This window comes from Pterocles gutturalis, unplaced genomic scaffold (assembly GCF_000699245.1).
Source record: "Pterocles gutturalis isolate BGI_N339 unplaced genomic scaffold, ASM69924v1 scaffold7061, whole genome shotgun sequence".
NCBI classification, from domain to species: domain Eukaryota; kingdom Metazoa; phylum Chordata; class Aves; order Pterocliformes; family Pteroclidae; genus Pterocles; species Pterocles gutturalis.
Window position 1 is genome coordinate 204554 of NW_010097780.1, and position 15693 is coordinate 220246.

The 15693-nt window shown below is 41.5% G+C and overlaps 1 protein-coding gene across 1 annotated transcript in view; it reads right to left on the minus strand.

Moving 5' to 3' along the window:
- The window catches only part of KLF12 (Kruppel-like factor 12), a gene marked incomplete at its 5' end in the record, with an annotated part of 87638 nt that overhangs the window by 12531 nt on the left and 59414 nt on the right, over positions 1-15693 (minus strand). The window contains one exon of the mRNA XM_010086480.1: positions 5666-5823. Within this exon, the coding sequence (XP_010084782.1) occupies positions 5666-5823 (158 nt within the window). The remainder of the gene's footprint in view (positions 1-5665; positions 5824-15693) is intronic.

Consider the following 15693-nt stretch of genomic DNA (forward strand, 5'->3'; position numbering starts at 1 on the left):
TCTCAGAGGCAGGAGCAAAGCCACAGCTGTGGCTGTATGATGCCCTACGCTGGCAGACTAAACCTGCTTCAAGCCAACCGGAAAGTGCCAGGCTTTTGCTGCTTTTGACTCTGACACGTTCCTCCAGAAATTAGCAACTAATGACTGAAATAAGATTGCACAGAATTACAGAATGCTGATTACTCCTACAATAAAAGAAAATCCTATGGAGGTGAGAGACAGGGAGCAACCTCTTCTGTATCATATGTTGTAAAATTACGTCCCACATAACATTAAAGCAGGCATCTTCTTTATTGACTTCTTCAGGATGATTCACACAATGTCTTAAATTCCTTGGGCTTCTCCATATGGCAAGACGGTTGCCACAATGAACTACAACTGGATTTAGCTGTGAGCAGCTTTAGATGTGAAATCCAAGACAAATCAACTTTCCTTTAAACGACTGTGTAGTTGGTTAGATTTCTCAGGTCACAGTCTCCATGCTAGGCACTGCTTTGGGACACATTCACACCACCCAGTGTACCCTGCATACTTAGGAAAAAGAGAAGAGCTTTATATCTCTTCTGCACGTACTAGCCATTATACGTTTCACATCTTTGTGTTCTTCACCAGGCCCCCTAACAGACAGCATAATTTGCCTCTTCAGTTTACATAATATGCCTCAAATTTACATGCTCTCCCTACTGAATAGGAGATAGATGATATCCATGAAAACTGGATCACAATATGCAAAAGTTAGCTTTGGTACCAATAGGCCTGCAATTCAGGTTAAAACAGAATAATGCACAATAAGATTTGCAGACTAAGTAGCCTGTGGATGAAAAATGAGAGTACCTTTAGCCATGTGCTCGGCCAGTGGGACAGTCTGTCCATGACTGCGTGCCCCACCACGTCTGCCCTGGGACATCACCCACAGCCAGCAGCCACTACCCTGCAGTGTGTCTGCAGGCAGACAGAACTTGACATCTTTTAATAATCATGCTTTTCATTATTTAATGCAACAAGGAAACTGAAATCACTATGAATAAAAAAGGTTAGTGCGGTTTTCATATGATCGCTGTCTTCTATCCAAAGGTGTTTTCACTTTCTGATGTCTGCTTTGCACTGTTTCAGCAACTAGCCTAAAGGGTCCTGGATGTTCTTGTTTTCCCGTTTCTCTCTCCCCAAAACAGACTCTCCTGTCCTCTCTTCTCTCCATACACACTCTTCATCCACAACTATTATACTGATTGAGGCTACAGTGAAATGTATTATTTCACCAGAGACTTTACTGCCTTGCATTTGACCTGATAAATAAATGGTGTGACTGTAAGGCTTTGTTCTGCTGCCTCCACCATATCAAGCTTATGAACCTATTTTCATTATAGTTACAGATGACTGAAAAATAAGGACAAGTCAAGTGAAATTTTGCAGGGAAATTGCAAACATTTTTGACTACTTTGCAGCTTTCCATGACATTTCAGAAACATCCAGCCAACTACACAGGAGATAAAGACGTTTGTTCTCAATTTTATGGCATGAAAAATATCTGCCTACTTTTTGATAAAATAATGAAATCATTTAATGCATTTTACAGTTTTCACAGACCCATGATTTCCAGTTTCACCAACTTCACAAATCAGTTATTATAGTCTCGTTTTCATAACCCATATCAGTTTCTCAACAGACTGATTTGACTCTGATTTACATGAAACATCCGATTTTCACCATCTCTCTTCAGAGGGAACAGAGTTTGTAGATCTTTCACAAACCAGGGCTAATAGAAAAGGAAACAACAACAATTCATTAAAATAAATTTAAATATTTTTAGAATGAAATTTTGATGGGGGGGGAAAAACCACAGTAGAACAAACCAGTATTCTTTAGTCTGCAATGCTCAGCTGTCCTACTGGAAGTGTCAACAACAACTTTAGTACTGCCTAAAAGGCCTGAAATAGCCATTACATATCATAAAATAACTCCACCGTTGTTTCCCTCCAAAGTAAAAGCAGCAAACCAAAGAAAGCGAGTCCCAGGGGGGCTGCATGGATGCAGACCTCATGGGGAATGGCAGTTAGAGCTCTCCCCACTCCCAGGGCTGACACCAGCACCTACGCCAAGCGCAACACAGACATACACAGACCAAGAATGCAACCCAGGGCTGCTGGCTTTCTCATTTTTGAAGATTACTTATTTGTAGAGTCACACATTAGTAGTCTTCTTTAAATTAACTGAAGCAGAAACTAACTCAACGCAACTCCAGTGAGCCAATTTCTCACAGTTTCTGCTTGTGGAAAGAGTTGATAAACCTGAGCTGCGAGATTGCCTGTGAAACCCAAAGGCTCTCCATCACACCCGATACCCCCTGATAGCTTTATTTGATGATTTGGCAAAACAACAACAAGAAGATGATAGTAGAAAGAGAAATTTAATACCAGTGCTTGTGATTTATGAAATGCTCTAACTGTTACAGGTTTCACTTGCAGTTTTTCTAGTCGGAGAGAGGATGTGCAATTCAAGCTCGCCCTCCAGTGGACTCCATGCCCACACCAGTACACTAAGTTTCTAGGATACTGCTGAGAAGTATGGAGAACCTAGAGGATAGCACACTTAAAAAAAAATAGGGGTCACCTGAAGAGAATTAAATGCAACTGTTACCATCCACAATATTTTGTTTCCATTTTTAATTAGGTTTAAAAAAAGTACACTTTCCAGAGAACAAAGTTGTCCAAAATACCACATTATTTTTCCTCCTGCATTCAAACAACTGCAAATGTTTTAGTGGCTATGCATATATAGTAAATGAAAAAAAAATTAGTTCTCAAACATGTCCTGCCTAGGTAAATGACTGTCAGCAAGATCAGCCTCCCTAAAAACAAAAAGTCCAGATTATGCAATGCTGAGTTTCTGTGATCTTCTCTCAGAAAGTTTCCTACTGAAGCTTGTTCACCCTTGCGTGCACAGCTGTCATACTTCATTTATACTTATCCAAAACTGCACACTAATTACTGCGGGTCATACGTGAATAATTAACTTCTTTTTCCCTGAAGCAAAAGCAAAGACCAAGACAAAAAATGTAAGATGAGATTAATACATAGGGTACACTCATGGTTGGTGCCACATGTAAAGTCACAATATATCAACTTCTTACCAAGATCTAAGAAGTGCTCTGGAAAACACATTTAATTTTAAGAGCACGATACAGATTTTTCTCATCAGGTCTATTGGCTAAAATCAGTGCTCAACTTCTCTCTAGACTACACTTCTTGTATTGCAGCAGGTGTGAAGACATGAAAATATAAAGCAGTTAACAGCTGACCATTTAATGAAGGCTTTTTATTTTACTTTTTTTTTTCTTTTTTCTCCCTGAAGGAATATAACGACATCTAACATGACTGCAAAATATTTCAGGCCTTTTGGGGTGGGGATTCATTTCAGCCAGCTAACAGGTAGGTATCCAGGCTTCCTCTGCAGTCAGCAGTGAAAGAGAAGCACCTTCTCAAGCCAATCTCTGGGTCTACCCAAAGAGGGAATAATGTGCCCCAGAGGTGCCAATCCCTCTCCTCTGACTACCCAGAGATCCCAGACAGATAGCATAGCCTAGACACCAGCTGCCAGGGAACCAATGCTGGGAGATGGATCCTATGATTACAGCAGGTACAGAAACTGCCTCCATGCTGCAAAAGCTGTAATTACCAACACTGTTTCAAGCCTTCAGTGCCTAGTTTTGAGCACCCTAAGCGCACAGCCTGAGATTCAGCGGTGCAGACTATCTGACACTGATGTAAGCGTGTTACCTGCAGGTGCTGGTCTGCCATGAGATCACTAATGAAAGTGATACTCAGTGATTTAAAACATCAGGGCAGAGAAGAACCTTCTGTATTTCTGAGCTAACTTGGGTGTGACACTTCTGAGGTTGCTCACGTCTACTTTTGTAACTCAGCTCCTTACACGGTGCTTGCTTGTACTTCCGGGCTGGTTGCCAGTCCTGCAGGCTAGAAAAGAGTAACTTCCCTGTGGTATAAACCCTTAAGTGGTATTTCGATTCAAACCAAAATTCTACTAGCTTCATGCCTCTACTAGGCTCCCTGCCTTCTAATCTGCTGAAGCCATATAATGCTCCAAGGGTGATACAGGGAAGAACAGAGAAACAACTTAGAAATCAGGGTAGGGAGAAGGAAAGGGACAGAGTAGGCTTAGATTGGGACAAAAGAAGTAAAACAAGAATGACAGAGAACAAGGTGAAAGGGTAAGGGTAAATAAAATATATCAGAAGGGTAGGGATGAAAGACCACATTGAAGATGGGAAAGAACAAGGAGGAGGAAAAAAGAATTAAGACAAGATATAATAAATTGAGAGAGAGAAGTCACAAGCATTAATGAGAAGATACAAAGAAGCTAAAACAATTGGCCTGGAGGGAAACTTAATGAAATTCTCAGATCACCAGAACATTTCCACTGTTTAAGGAAGGGACTCTTACCTTACAGAAATTGGTTTAGTAGGGGGTATTAGGATGGAGCCTTGTTCAGTATTCCTCTCAACAAAAGTCCTACCAACCAAAAGACATAAAAGACGTGGCCTCATTTGAAATGGAGAAGCCATCACTTAATTTTTAAAAATAATATCTCATACTCTTTTAGAGTACATCACACCACAGAAAGCATGAGCAGACTCTCAGTAAAGAGTAACATTGTGCTACATGCTGGATAAACACCATCGTTTCTCCAAGGAGTTACAAGAACACTGAAGTACATTAAGCACAGAGAGATCAATAAATTTAATTTAAGCAAATCAACAGCAGAGTAAGGAACAATACTAACAGAGCACTCTGACCACTGCTTTTCTAGCCATCCAAGTGATCCCCTTTTCTATTGCTCTTGATGACTTCAAATTGCTGGTTCTGAGTTTATCCGCAATAAAATTATAATCACACATCACTACTTCAGCTACCCTTATATGCCTGCCATGTGGGCTAGTAGCAGCCCATAAAGTCAACAAGGACACCAGGTATTGACTAAGTATTATCATCACCGAACGGGACCCAGTTCATCTAGGCACCTCTCTTGCATATCTGTTGTAGGGACCTAGTGCAACTTGTTCTCATAAAGTGACTGACTTCCCTCTGCAGTACGTGACAGATGCCTCTGAAAGCCTCCAGAAAGAAATACTGAGCTCTTGAGTTTACCCTTGAATTGAACTGAAGGCATTTAGTGGCACCTAGCATTCAAAGGCTGCATCTGTAAAAGCAAGTAGCGACTCAACAGGAGCAGGTCTGTAGAGTGAAAAAAACGGTGCTGAAGATTCATGTCCACACTATATGCTCTTCTTGAGGGTTTTCTTTGGACCAGTTCTGGTTGGTCCCAAGCAATGACCACGCACTGTTCGCTGACACACAGTACGTGTGTCCCCGGAGGCCACTTTTCTGTTTAGTTTCATCTGAAAGGAGTCTGGTTTCTGCTGACGCTGCCTTTGTGCTGCAAAGTGGGGATGACAGGGAAGTTCAATTCAAAACCACACTCTTGATCTGCACCAGAATGCCAATGCTGATGCACTCGCGGACATCTCTGTTATTTACATACAGGCTTTTGGCTCTTAGTGTAGGACGACGAGTTCAGTAAGTCCTGAATTAGACAAAGAGGAACCTGCTTGTCTTAACTGTGGTACACAGCACCAGAAAAGTCTTACCTGTGTGCGTCCTCCGGTGCGCCTTCAGGTGGGAACTTTTTGTGTATACTTTGTTGCATCCCTCAAAGTCACACCGATGGATGCGCCGCTTCCTGGAGTCTGGAGACTCGGACCTTCTCTGACGCCTTGTGCTCTCAATACTGAACGGTGAAATTGAGCTAAAAAGACCAGAACAGAAGCAAAAAATGAAGCAAGAGCATGGTATATATCCAGGGCCCCCAAAAATCAGCTGCAACATATCACTGTGCCAGAAGTGACCATAACAATGAATTAAGTACCTCGTTTTCTCTAATGTCCACATCACATATTTCAAACAATTTGTGCTTGAACCAGAGCTTATTTAGCAGCATGAAATAATTCAAGTCTTGATTTAGAAGTGCTTATTGCCACAGAAAACACCACGATCCTTGAAATACTGCTCCAATAGTGAAGTAGCCTGACTTTATCTGATCTTTATTTCTATTTTACATATGTCCAGATCCAAGCTCACTGAACCCTGCTTTCTAAAAAACTTTATATATGGCCTCCATAATTTCTCTTTGACAAGTTTAAATAGATAAAAATCCTGAAACCTTTTATGAAAGAAGTGTTTCCAGTAGCCAGATCTGGACTACAGATCCTCGCATTTGGCCAAACACCTGTTGTTTCCTTGCATACAGATTGCTAAGAGATCCGTACCACCCTGCAGCAGCGGTTTTTCCATTTCTTTATTTAACAATTCTCCATCTATCATCTGCAAGTCAATGAATTTTATTTCCTTTCAGACCACTGAAAAACAAAAAGTTTATCAGCACAGGGTCAGCAAACAATCCCCACAAAAATGTGAATGCTCATTGAAGATACTCCATTTACAGCAATGTCCTAAGGCCCATCAGTTATCTCAATTTTAAGCAATTAAATAATATAATCCCGAGTCATGTTGCTTGAGTTTCTAAATACAGTGCATACCAAGTATAATACTTGAAGAAAGCCAAGCCTCCTACAACAATGTACCTACCTTGGTTAGATAAACTTGTGTCATAAACTATTATCAAGCTGGTATGCAAGATCCAAACTCTCATTGACTTCCATTAATTATATTACCCAGCTATAAATCATTATTAATTGATCACCTTATCAACCACATTATGGTTATACTGCACAGCAGTCATGTTCACCTGCAGTTATACTAGCCTGTTTAGCTGCTTTATGTACTGCAACAACATTGGCTTTCATTAAGCTTCTGGGGTTTCCCTCACATTCCTGGGTTTATTGACATTGAAGGTAAATGATCTACAGATTCCTCAGCCAGCTCTTTTAAACTTTTCAGATGTAAGTTCCCAGTTGTCCTGAAAGAATGTGTGACTGTTAAATGAACATGAATCGGAGGAAAATAAACTGAATCTGATCAGGAAAAGAAGTCAGCACGAACCTTTGGGGAAGCTAAGATACTAAGAAAGGCATTTGAAAGAAATACTGATGTTGATGAATCTGCTGAGAAGCTCCTGTGTCAACACCAATCTCCAACTTCCTGTTACAATAGCCAGCCCTGTTATAGCTATAGTTGTTCTGGCATAAACTTCACTTTTAGAGATTTCCAGAATTTGCTAAGGACTATTTATACTGGGTTAAAACTTTGCATAAAGCTTCTCACACTGTTAGCACGTGATTTCACTGATGTTCCGATTTGCTGCATCACAAATCTTTCAGCCTTGAATTTGTGGTAGTTCAAATTATGCATTTTTATTTTTGTTTAAATATTTTTACAGTACAACCCTAATTTGAAGTGCTATTTAAAAAAATGGAGCATTCTTTTTCTGACAGCCCTCTTTTTCTCTTGATATATATTCATATTTCATCTTCAGGCAAAGAGATTTTCCAGATTAATTATTTTTGCCTATAATACGATGTGTGTAAATAGGTATGCAGGGGATTTCTGAAATGGAGGAAGAAACAGACAGAGGGCCATAATATTAACACTAACTAGCAAAAAGTAGTCTCTGAGAGAGGAAGACATATCAGCACTTTAGCTATATGACAAGAATACAGATAATGTTTAGCTCTCACAGAAATGGCTTAGGAATTGCACTTAAGCATCTGCAAATAAAAGTCTTGGCTTAGATGATTCACTGAGAATGGTCTTGCTACTCCAGATTTTTTTTAAAACATCCCATCAGCTAAAATAAAAAGCAAACATGTAAATCAAATCTTAAAGCTCAATACTGAAGGTACAAAATCCAGTGCTCAAAACCTGAAAATCTTTATCTTTAAAAACAAATATTTGTGCACCATTTTTGCTGCATGTGATTTATGAGCTGTCTTAAAAGCCTATTTTGTAACAGGGCATTCAGGTCTTGGATAGTACTGCTTGTTTAAATGGGAGGAGGATCAAGTTTATAATGTTGCTGCAATTTCCAGCCCCAAGACAAAACGAAACTTAAGCGGAGTCAGCAGCTCCTAAAAAGCTATTTGTCACATACAAGAAAATGACCTCACTGCTGGGAACTGCTCTGTGCTTTCCCAGATATTTATACAGGAGATGGTGGCCTAAAGCAGTGCCGCAAAGGTGGCACATGATCACTGCTGCTGCTTCTTAACTGAATTGCTCCCTCCTTCTAAAAGGCAAAGCATCCTACCTATTCCATGCCAGGGAAAATAACTGAAAAGCCACAGAAGGTGCCGTGCATTGCCACCGACCCCTGTGGGCTTCACAGCCATCACTTGCTCAGCATGCTGAGGAGAAAGGTTAACATTAACTGGAACCACCAAATGCAATCTCATGCTGTCCCTTTGCAGCAGTGCAGGCTGGATGACAAACTAGCCAGCAGAAGAGACTCACATTAGAAGTGAGAGCACCCCTCCAAGGTGATCTTCCTCTGCCACTCTAACCCCTGTGGTGCAGGGGGACCCCACAGTGAGACACGTTCACCGGTGGAAAGGAGCCAGACCCTACCTGATACCACCAGTCTTGCTTTAGCTTTACAAAGCTGTGTGATTTTTTTAAACGTACCACAAGAAGCCCTAAAAAGAGCACAAGGTGCTTTTTTTGAGCTTCCCAACGTTAGTCCCTCTTGCAGTAACTGTCAGTTGATTTGCTGCTGTTCCCTCCCTTGGCCATGCAGCAGTAAAGGGACACCCTCCCTTTCTCAAGCAATTTCTATAAAATACCCTCACTTGCCACATAGAGAGACACAAAAAAAAAGTCCTCAAAACCATGCTCTGTGCCAAAATTTTTGTTTTGAAGTCCATGGGGGTTCTGCCAGGTGGCTATGGTCAGTACAAGGCTCCAGAAACTAGTTTGATGGCACCTCAATGGACAAAGTCTTTGAGAATGGACATGACAGGGAACTCGGGTATTTTTTTTTACTGAGGTTTTTTTTTTTTTGTTTACAATATGTTTTAAAACCATGTGAAACAAACAAACAAACAAACAAACATACCCCCCCATATTGTAGTAGCCTCTCTTGACTGTAAATTACTCTCTTGACTACCCAGACTGAAGACCTGGAAACGCATCAGCAGCTGCGAGCTGCTAGGGTGCCCAGAGGAGGAGCTGCCAGTTCTCCTGTTAATGGCCAAGAGCTCAGGCAGCGTTTAAGGTTCAGGGTGAGGTTTAGCAATAGGACTGACACCACAGGTAACATCCCAGGGAAACTGCAGGTTGTATCAAATTACTGCTGATACATCAAGCTCAAAAGATAAATTAATAAAGAAGAAAATTGGGTTCTGACCTGTCAGTTTGGCATTCATTTATTTGCTGGTTTATTTCCAGTGTAATTTCTATAGTAGTATAGAATCTATTACACTAACAGAAATCCTGTCAGACTGCTGGTTGTCCATAAGCAGCTGCAACACCTGCAGTCAGTACTACTCAGACGGTGAAATGAATGAAACCAATGTGAGCATTTAGGGTGATCTACAAAACTTCAGCTATGTTACTTCCAGTTAGAAGTGAAAACACGCATCTGTGCAACTCACACAAGGCCAAGTGCTTGTCTCTCTGATGCAAAAAAGCCTGCAAAGTAAAACAAAGCCCAGGGCTTCGCCAGTAGATGGCCATCAAGTTCTGCTGAACGTGATCTGCACTGCATGCGGCTAGGTTTACAACAACCCTGGTGATGCAAGATTATTATTCTTCCTTTCTGCAAATGCTGCCCCTAACCTCCTGGGGGTTTTGCCTCCATTCCACATACAGACCGTGAAAAGCCCTCGGTATATGCAGTAGCACTGTTAAAACCACACATATTGGGTCTTTTTATACCAATTCTGTCTTTCCTGAGAGATCTGCAGAGCACGGCTGCCTGGGGAGCATGGTACATTTATTAAAGACTTGAACTTTGTTCAGTGCTGTGACACACCAACAACATGCCATGTGGTGACAAGTCGCTGCACAGTGGCTGCTCCCTACAAACAGCCTGCTCACATGCCCTCACCCCATGGCAAATATGCAGTGTTACCTTCGGCTACCAAAGCATGGCACTGATGGTGTCCCAGTAAGTCAGGCAAGAGCTGGCTGACATAACCAGGACAGAGCCAGGGATGTGCAGCGAGCTGCCACTTTGTTTTTTGCTGTACAAACCCAAACAGTGTCCCAGTGTTGCATTTTCGTCTTATGATTGCCACCTTTACTCTTCCTCGACCACTCCGCTATGAGCTCAAGCTCCTTGGCTATGTTGCCCATCTGCCTCACAAAAGACCTTATGGAAAACGCAGTGACTCAAGACCAACAAGCGTAGACGAGCTCGTGTCCAAAGTCCCCCCCACCTTATCATACATCTCTCCTTTACAGCATTCAGACTGCATTAACTTTCTCTCTATCTGGCCCTGTAGTTAAATAAGAGACTTACGGCTGCACCTTAACAATACTCCATGGCTGCTAAAAACAGACGCTAACGTCACATTGGGGTAAGACCCGGGCACGTATCAGCTGTTTCCCCTCTACTCTGGCTACCAGAAAAAGGAGAACCAGACTGGGCTCAGCCCCGTGCGGCATCTGCTCAGCTCAGATGAGGAGCTTGGCAGGCCAGAGTGTGCTCCACAATGTGGGCATAATGTGAGCCACGGTCATCTTGTGTTTCTCAGGCTCTGGGCTGTTAAAGGATGTGATTTGGCTAAGGTGGCATACCAGGACAGTCTTGCTCCAGTTGCTTTCCCACCGGCACTTGTCTGATTCTGCAACAAGCCAGTCCAGTGACCCACAATGTCAAAAAGTAAATTCTGAAAAAATAACACTTGACCAGCTTGCTTGCTTTTGCTGGTTTAGCTCTCTAAACAGTGGAGTCCACCAAGTACCCGCACGGACACATGGGAGAGGATGGGAACCTGTGGCCAACGGTTAGGGGAGTGTCATCACCCCTTTCAGTGGCAACCAGCTGTGACTACCACCAGTGCCATAACTTCCAAGGAAATTCAGAATTTGTATGAAGAAATTTGAGAACATGGACATAAGCAATCAACACAAGGAACAACTGGAAAAATCCAGCTTTTGCTCCACAAGGAAGCTTCTTCATATGATACTCGTGTGTAACACACACAAAGATAAACACATAAATAGACAGGCTGAAAACAAAAATTGGGAGATATTACCACGCTACATACTTAGGAGGTGACAATGTGCCTTGGCAATACAGGACAGAACCAACAGGCAGACATTCATATCTCACCCTCAGGCCAATTTTGGACACCCAGCTATTCAAAGTTTTTCTTTTTTTTTTTTTTTTTTTTTTAAGGGGAAAAAGATATAAATATACAATGCTCAAATACACAAGCAGAGTATACATTTAGCAATGTGCTTTATTCCTTTATGAGACGTGCAAAACTTCAGTCATAGTAACTGAAAGTGCAGGCAAACAAAATAAAAGTGGAAAACTAGAATGTAACATATCTGCATTCAGATGGTAATAAGCAGTTGAAGAAAAACCTTGAATCTCTAGCATTTGCTTGGCATTCAAAGGGAACCTAGTCTACAGAAACATTGTTGGTTTTGGCCACTTAGCATTTCTAGAAACCAGAGCTCTTACATGAATAACTATGGGCATCAGTCAAGCTTTCTGCATTATTTTTTAAAATCTTGGCCTCTGGAGCCAGTGGTGGGACAGCATCCCCTGACACACTGAGCAGTGCGTGCTCACCCAAACCCACGGGCAGCCGTCAGTGCTCTTTTGGGTGAAGCGGGGCAGCAGTGACTGCACACAGCTCACAGAGCAGCTCCTCAGCTGCCAAGGACAGTCGGAAGCAGAGACAACTCCAGTCCCAACGCCTGTGCTTGGCTCCTTTGGCACATTTCTGAATGAAGTGAACACATGCACAGCAGCATAGCACTCATTCAGGGAGCTAATCTCGCTAAGGATAAAGTACCCTCCTTCTGTTAAGACCTTCAAGTCTCAGATGCTAACTGGCATGATATGAGCTCTCTGTGTTTTTGAAAAGGGAAATTGAACCACATTTCCCAGTTTTCAGCTCTCGATTACTTCCTTTTGTAGTAGGCTTTTCACATAACATAATTTTATTTTCTGATAGCTCGTATACTTTTACCATCACACTCAGGATATTGGTGAAAGTATCCTTACAAACACAACATATTAAACTGTGAAGACACAAGATACAGATTATTTTTCATTACAGTTTACAAAACTTCAGCCACTATAGCAGTGAGATGCCAAAATCATATGATATAAAAACTATAGTATTTTGTTGCTTTAATATGCTTAATAAAGATCAGTGTAATCTCCTGATAAAGTGCTCCCTCAAATATTTACTTATTGCTTTTTTCTTAAAATACGAAGTTTCTACCATCTCGCCTTCACAGACAAACAGATGCATGTGCATATATACATATGTATTTTTTTTCTCCTCTTTGATTCTTAGATTCTAATTAATGTTTCATGAAAGGCAAATATCTGCCTTAGGAATGTTAGACATTACAACATATTAAGCAGTACTTAAGGCAATCAGGAAAATATGTACTGCTCTTTTATTAGTGGTAGTTACTTCAATCAGCGTACTTTAAGGGTGATGCTATACTGGAAATTACACCTTTTGTTAAGAAAGAAAGGAGGAATTTGGCAGCATATACAAACAGTACACATATTAAATAGGAAAATCACACGGGTAAATAAGACACAAATAAGAGACAATTTGAATACATTTGGTTCAGGAAGTGTCTGAGCTGAAGATGCTGGGAAATCACGCCAGGAGCAGACACGAGTCAGAGAGTGCCAAGTTTGCTCTCTTAATGCTCTGTCCTAGGTGTCCACTTCTGGCTGCTGCTGGAGGCAGAGTCTTAGCCAAGAGAATTCCCTATTCTGGCTCTGTACAGCCATTCCTGTGCTCTTACATCCCTGTCCTGGGCAAACATACACCCTGCACATCTCTGACCGCAGCATTTAACCCCACTGAGGCCAGCTAAAATTATTTGAACTCTGAGCTGCCTTGCAATACCCAAGTGCATTACAACATCTCTCTTGTCTGTGGCGGAACTGAAAGCATGACTATACACGAAACAAAGTTCTGGCAGACGGATACTAGGAAAAGCACCAATGTCAATCGTGGCACAACTTTCCAAAATTATCCATCACCTCTGCTATCAGCTGTGTTAATCTGAGTCATGAGAATGAGACAGTTGCCTGATTCTTCTGAGACAGGTTTATGCTGTGGGATCCAGGAGCCCTTCCCAGCTCCCAGAGCAATGCAGTCCTGGGAGTATCCCAGCTCCACATTGGGCTGAGAGGTACACACACACACCCCACATTCTCCTCTCTCATGTTGTTCCTCTGTGCTGGATTTTAAGGAAAGGAAAATGCAACAGAAAATATCTACAACATGGTCCAGCATGTCACCCAGATTTGATAACCGGAGAACTGGGACTGCAAAGCACACTGCCCCACACAATAGAGAAAGCCTACAAATTAAGGCTACAATAAACTCTGAAATGATACCTAAAAAAAACCTACTAAAACCTTTTATCTATTCTACACTTATCATTAACTAAGAAAATTTTACCCTACAGACTTATTGTGTAAAAGAGCACAGGAATTACATGTTAACTATCCTGCACTTAAGCACTGCCTACATAATTTAAATGTTTGCTCCTGGTTTTGGGAACAAACTTGGAACACCTGCAGATTCTGCTGTAAGGACCAAAGTCTGGGCCAGCCTCTAAGTAGAGACAAACTCATTCCTGCAAAACTACATCCAGCCATAGCCAAGCATGGGCAACAGCAGCTCCCAGACCAGCAACACCCCTACCGAATTATGGGGCTGCTGCTTAACAAAGATGCATTTCACATTTGTCCTAACATGCTAGGACATACAGAGCTTGTTTCAACCTGCAAAAGTTTTAGAAACAACAGACAGTGCCCCAGCTGGCAACTAAGCAGTTCACTTTCCCCCACCATGGGATGGGGGAGAGAATCAACCCATGGACTGAGATAAAGACAGATTAATAAGTAAAGCAAAAGCCGCGCATGCAAGCAAAGCAAAACATGGAATTAATTCACTGCTTCCAGTGGGCAGGCAGGTGTCCAGCCATCTCCAGGAAAGCAGGGCTCCATCACGTGTAACAGTCACTTGGGAAGACAAATACCATCACTCTGAACGTTTCCCCCCTTCCTTCTTCTTCCCCCAGCTTTACATGCTGAGCATGATGCCATACGGTATGGAATATCCCCTCCCAACTTCTTGCACACCCCCAGCCTCCTCACTGGTGAGGTGGTGTGAGGAGCAGATGTTCACCTTTGTTCTGGTTACTTGCAGAAACAGTGTAGAAGCTCCACTTTCTATTGCAGGACTCCCTGCACATTGTACCTTGCTCTCCAGATGTCACTTTCTTCTCATAACTTTAATTCTGATTTCTCACACCTGTGCAGCACTGTAGTCAGTCCCAACATCTGTACAATGATGACTCTTGCCTGAGCATCCACCTCCTCTTGTTGGTCAGACCAACAAATGTGGAACTGATCACTGTGGTGGTGATTAAAAACTCTCTCTTGTGTATCCTTAGCTGACAAAATTGCCGCATAACATTTTGCCAGGTCAGTGACATTAAATGAGGACATTACACCCACTGGGACTGAAGCTCATGTGAATGACCTTTTCTTCCTTCCTCTCCAGAAGGATTATTATCGATACGTTAAATATTTGATTACCCTGGATATGTATCTATATTACCTATGTATAATGAAATTACAGGTGGTCATCTGTCATACCCTGTGTCATCAAGCAGATTTCAGTAATTACTAAATAACTGACTCCACTAAAGTGTACACTTTGGTGCTTAAATATGTAAAGATAACCTGTCACTCCCAATAGAATGTAATATCAAAAAAACAATTTTGTGTGCCCCACAACCCTCTACAAGATCCTGTCTCCGAGAATATATATTGCAAAGACTTAATCTACTGCAGAGATAAAATAAGTATCATACCTATTTGATCCATCTAGGAGAAAAGGAACTAAATAACTGAATTCATTTGGGGACAAACAAGTTACTGAGCATGAGATCGTACTTCAGGGATCTGGGTTTCTTTTTCTAAAACTACTAATTCATAAAGTTTGAGATTTATGTTTTGTTTTGTTTTTTTTCCTTCCAGAGCGCCCTCTCCTACTGAAAGGAATTTTTTATAAAAGAACACGAAAAAATATTCTATAAATCAAAATTGTTACTATACCCCAGAGGCCACACAGATTTGTTATCACATGTTTTCATTAACAACAATGAGGAATGACGATGTATTTATGTTTTACAAGAAGACAGCTCTTCTATTCAATATGCTAACTTGTACCTGGCTTTACAGCCATGCATGTCAATGAAGTATCCCTCAATTTAGATTACAAGATCCTTGCTACACCTTTTTTGCTGTATTGTGTTTGCCAAGTTCAGTAAGTCCAGTGAGGTCCAAATCCATGAACAGAGTACTAATACACTACTGCAATACAAAGAAACTCCACTAACTCTCCTTGCATCTGCAGTTTTCCAGACCTGTTTACAATATAGTCTCACTTGAAAACCAACATTCTGGGTTTGACTGGGTTGAGCTCCTCAGCCTCTT